We start from the raw sequence: 5,071 nt of genomic DNA on the forward strand, positions 1-5,071 counted from the left end.
CCCAAAGTTTCGAGGTTTGTGTACCTTGTTTGATGAAGTACCCTGATGTTCCAAACTCTACTTCAGTTTTTCACATCATGCAGTTGGCCATCATAATTGAATCCCACACGTGGTTTTCCCATGCTGAAATTCAAGACTCTTGCATCCATGTTATACTGAATTTCTCCTTCATAAAGCAACTTCCTGATGTAGTGCTCTATGTCAGAACCTATCAGGCGAAGCGTATATTCCGTCAGTGGAGCTCCCTGTTTCATCATAGCACTAGTTAAAAACTGTTGCCTTTATAGTGCTAGTGTAACAGAGATGAAGAGATAGATTACCTCATAGTGATCAACAAGCTCCTGGAAGTAAGAGTAAACTTTATTGCAAGTCTCATCCGTCCACACAAACTCATCTGTTGGATCAAGGATAAGAGTGAGCTTATCCATTTGAGTCTGATCAAATTCGCACGTCTCCGGGTCAATATAGGCTGCATATATCCTAACATGTCTGGTGGTGCAGCTCAGCCATTGCCCTCCGTATTCTCTGCCCATGTTTTTGCTCTTCACATTCAATTGTGGCTCTACTGGCCTTGGCTTCACAGTAGCCGCCTGCGACTGCGGTTTCTGCTTCATGTTATCTGCTTCTGTTTCTGTCTGGTTAACCTCTTCCTGTATATCTGCTTGTTGAGCTGAAATCAAGAATCCACTTCTCTTGCTAAGTGATTTCTTCGCACTTGTCCATCCCAGCATGGAGAAGCTGGTGGAAGCCATGTAGGTCGATGCTGCAGCCATTGATGGTATTGTTCTGCGGAGCCTAGGTTCCACAAAGTGTGGGATAGATGAGCCAAATTGTTTAGGTCCTCTCTGTTTACTTGTGGATAAGGGGTCTCGTGTGAGGGTCCTTGTTTGTTTCATTCTAATTGTGGAGAAAAGGAATGCATGCCACTCGAATTTTACCTTTTCCCGACTCCAAACTATTCTCTTTCGTCTTGTATGATAAATATTTAAGAGGCGGCCTCAAGATTTGGTTTTTTTTTAAACGAAATTTGCATGCCTTTTGTCTTCAGTATTTTTATACATACTCATTAACATAACCTATCAACCGACTTTTTCGTCTATATTATAATTCAAAAGTTACTTCTAATTGAAAGTGGAACGTTTTTGTGTATTTATTATTCTCATTTACTGTAATCAATCATGGGTTTTACATTCCATTCTCCATTTAAATAGCTGCACATGATCGCACTGTTAAGGCCTGTGACGGTTCCTGTTAACAACAGCATGAAATCAAGCTTTTTAGAGAAAAGCAATTTTATACAAATTCCCTGTGCATCCTGAAATATACATCAGAAACTACAGGATCTGAAGCCCAGCAGTGCTCAAACCGAGGACACCCTCCCCAACCCCCCACTAAAGCAGAAAATAGATCATAACTAAATTGAATTCATGTCAGAAATGTTTAGGGCCAAATAGAAGATTGCTTACCTGCTCCGAGTAATTATTTCTTTTGGGTGAAGCCAACATATTCTCCGGTCAGGGGGCACCCTAGCCTACAGCCGCAGATAATAAGTGAAGAAGTAAAAGAATATTTCAATATTTTGTATAACTGTGCAGTAAAGAATTGTAGTACATTAAACAGGAGCATCAGACAATTCTTGACAACTCCTTTAAAAATCTCCTATAAAATTGATGCTAACTTTCATAACGAATGGAATTGCATGTTTAAAATTCTCCTCTCCAGTTAAACTCCTCCGAGTTGTATGAATTCCTAAACTGATTTGCTCCATTTCCTGAACATACACCAGGCACACCATTTCTTGTGTTCCCCCCGTATCCCCAACTGTTTCTCATCCGCACCCATGGAGGCACTAATTTAGATGGATTCCACTTTTGCTGTCTAAAATATTTTCTTCCCAAGCTAGAACCCCCTTCTCGCTGAAATTCTGGCCGGTCATTTGCAAATGAAATGTTAATTTCTGGTGGATCCACACTATGTGTGGTCATATGTTTTTGGCCAGAATGATGAGTAACACTATTACAGGTAACTTGTTCCGACTTTTCTGCAGGTTCACTCAATGATGCACATTTAGCAGCCACAGTTGGTGGGTCTCCAGTGTTACGGGCATAGGGAGGCAATGGAGGAAATGGGTGGAATGGCAAACCTGGAGCTACAGTCCAAACCTCGGCAGTTTCTGCTTGACGGACGCCAAATTGCTGCATGACAGAAGAGGGAACACCATAGGAGACAGGCATCCGCGCAATGAATCTTTGCTGTGAATCTCCCAATACTACATCGAAAGGATGGTTTATGCTAGTATCTCTCTCTTGGTGAGTAGGAGCAGCTGAAGATACATTAGCTGGAACCATGGAGTCGATACAGGGAGGTGAAAACCCCGGAGGGATATCCTCGTCATTGTTTGGCTTTCCATCACCCAACAAATTGGACATAATTTTGGGATGCAGGTGCTCCTCCGCCGGGTTATCCCATCGACTCTTGCGCTTGCGCGTTCTTGTACCATTGGTTCCAGAACTAGAGCCTGAAGCAAACAAGTGGTCTAAGGTGGAAGCTTCAGCAGTACCCGGTGCAATTTTCTGTGTGTTAAAACATTCTGTTGCTTCTGCTGGTTTTCCAGCTCGGTCATTCCAATGATCGTATGACAAAGATGACCTACCATGGCTTAAACGCTGATGAAATTCTGTCTTCCAATCATCTGTTTCCGCAAAGCAACTTTTCCTGTGAGACCTTGGAATCCACCTATCCCTGAAGTTTCGGGCAATTTGATGGACCTGGGAGCAGTAGAGGTGAAATTCAGAATTTCAGCCAGAGAACTATTATAAGTGTACAAACTCATCAATGTGCGTTTTATGCATCAAGCAACTGCACAATTAGCCAATGCTTGATATCCAATGAATGTAGACAGCATTTAAAGAAAAGTATGATTAACAAATACCAGCAGAAGGCAGCAATAACAGACTCTACAGAAAGAGTACTTTCAAAAAGAAACAAACTGAAATACTTGGAACATGTCAAATTATTTTTAGCTGTTCAAGATGGCATATTTGTAAGCTCTATAATCATGCAAATTTTGACCATAAAAGTATAGATTCAGCATGAGACAAAAAGGCATTAAATGCAGGACAGCAAAGAAATCCTTTTTGCATTGACCAAGGAAATCTCACATTCACCAACCAAACAGCATTTAGGACACAACTAAAAAAAAGAGGGGGCAAAACAATGTGCAGGAGGCGATTACTATCTTTCTTACAATAGATAAAAAAAATATATCCTAGCTTTCCTGCATCTGTAAAGAAGCTCCAGTACAATAAAAAATTCACCAAATAAGTCTTTTACTGTCTTTTATCCATTGACAGCAACACTATGTATCAGCCCTCATGAAAATGATGCCATCAAACATGGATCTATGAGTGATCGAATTGGAAATAAATGATAAATAGGTCTGAAAGCATCACCTGTTTGTCAACATGTTCCGTCAGCGTCAATATCGAATCTTTAAAGCTGTAAATAAAGAACAAATAAGCAATTTTGGAAAAATCATAATCATGAAAGCAAAACCTCAAACTGACAAGAAATACAACAGAAGAAGAGATCTCCATCCACATTGACAAGAATGCTTTAATGTTGTTCAGCATGAAATGAAAAATATATGCAGAAAGAAATTGATCATCAATAAAAGAAGATTTCATAAAGAGAATCTTAAGCAAAGAAGGGCCAAATATATTACAGGCAGAGAAGAATATACAAGTACATATGCAAGACAAAAGATGAGTTAATAGGATGAATCATGTACCACGGAGTAATATATAGAAAGTGTTATCATGAAAGGAAAAATGTATCTACTTTAAAAAATGAACAGTTCAGATAATTAATTTCTGAATAGGTTAACAATGATCAGCAGCTAAAAAAAATACATCATTAATCAGGACCAAAGGCTCCACTTAACTTTAAATGCTACACAGGGCAGAAGTAAGCCACTATTGCAAAGGGCTCCACAGTATAACGACAAAGTTTATTTCAACACCAAACAGAGCATGAGAGGACTAGAGCACCAGGAGCCATATTGGTCCATTTTATTTAGATTCCATCAAGTAGACTAAGTCTTAATTCACCAAATAATGGCAATAACAGTGAGCTTTTCTGAGATAGAAGTTGGAACAAGTGGCAGATCACAATTTAATTTTAATACCTACCAGAGACATTTTCTTGTAGCCCTCTTTAGTTACATTACTTGTCTATAAGAATAAATATTGGCATGAACACATACACGTCTCTGTTGCATAATTCAAGTCAAACAAAATTTGAGTTATCTATTTTTGTTATTTGTTTAATGCGCCATACTGTCTTTACATATTGTCCACATATTGCTACAAAATTTTGTCCTCAGCTCTGAACCAAACCTGGTACTTGTGAAGCTTAGGTGCATGCTTTACAAGACAGCAGCATGAAACAAAAACTTTTAAACACTTTAATGCCACACGATTCCATAAATAAGACTAATAGTCCCCTTATGCACTGGAAAGAATGACTGCTTTCATGATTATGCACCAAGGTATTTTGCATAGATATGAAAGCAAAGATACAAAAACATTTAAGCTGAAATAAAATAAGATAAGCCCCTTATCAATCACAATTCCCCTACTATATAGTGTGAATGTATATAAAGGATGTGAGGATACCTTTCAAACAGGAATGAGAATTCTGATATAGTACTAACAGGTAAATAAGATTTACTCACCTCTCCACTCCTGGACAAGGTGGACCTCCAGTTATGTGCTCCAAAGTAAGAATCTCTCTCATAGCCAGATACTCAAGTACCTATGACAAAAAACAGTGAGCAACAACTGCCAATAACTGTTCAACTGTACTCTACCAAATATGTATTTCATTACAGCAACTTTTATCAACACTTTTACGACTAATTCTTAAGCATTCTTTCCATCAGATTGTATTCACTCAATACTTCCTTTACCAGACACCATATAGTTCAAACGATCAATGCCTCTTCCTACTGCAAGTAATGGATTCAACTCTTTGTTAAGTGACCAGTCATATTAAGATTAGAGAACTCTCT

The 5,071-nt window shown here is 38.7% G+C and overlaps 2 protein-coding genes across 5 annotated transcripts in view; both read right to left on the reverse strand.

Annotated features, from left to right (window-relative positions):
* The window catches only part of LOC105159441 (NAD(P)H-quinone oxidoreductase subunit M, chloroplastic), a 5,326-nt gene extending 4,304 nt beyond the window's left edge, over positions 1–1,022 (reverse strand). For 2 of the 3 annotated variants that reach the window (XM_020692909.1, XM_020692910.1), the window contains exons 1-2: positions 321–1,022; positions 25–245 (exon numbers count right to left, since the gene is read on the reverse strand). In XM_020692909.1, the coding sequence (XP_020548568.1) occupies positions 63–245; positions 321–896 (759 nt within the window). In that variant the 5' untranslated portion in view covers positions 897–1,022 and the 3' untranslated portion in view covers positions 25–62. Of the gene's footprint in view, positions 1–6; positions 246–320 lie in introns of those variants that run through there. The other variant, XM_011076509.2, reaches the window with a different exon arrangement.
* LOC105159443 (histone-lysine N-methyltransferase ASHH2) overlaps positions 1,548–5,071 on the reverse strand; it is a 15,410-nt gene continuing 11,886 nt past the window's right edge. The window contains exons 16-19 of one of the 2 annotated variants that reach the window (XM_011076511.2): positions 4,736–4,815; positions 3,453–3,498; positions 2,654–2,768; positions 1,548–2,518 (exon numbers count right to left, since the gene is read on the reverse strand). In XM_011076511.2, the coding sequence (XP_011074813.1) occupies positions 1,704–2,518; positions 2,654–2,768; positions 3,453–3,498; positions 4,736–4,815 (1,056 nt within the window). In that variant the 3' untranslated portion in view covers positions 1,548–1,703. Of the gene's footprint in view, positions 2,769–3,452; positions 3,499–4,735; positions 4,816–5,071 lie in introns of both variants that reach the window. The other variant, XM_011076510.2, reaches the window with a different exon arrangement.

The sequence above is a fragment of the Sesamum indicum genome, linkage group LG3 (genome assembly GCF_000512975.1).
Source record: "Sesamum indicum cultivar Zhongzhi No. 13 linkage group LG3, S_indicum_v1.0, whole genome shotgun sequence".
NCBI lineage: Eukaryota > Viridiplantae > Streptophyta > Magnoliopsida > Lamiales > Pedaliaceae > Sesamum > Sesamum indicum.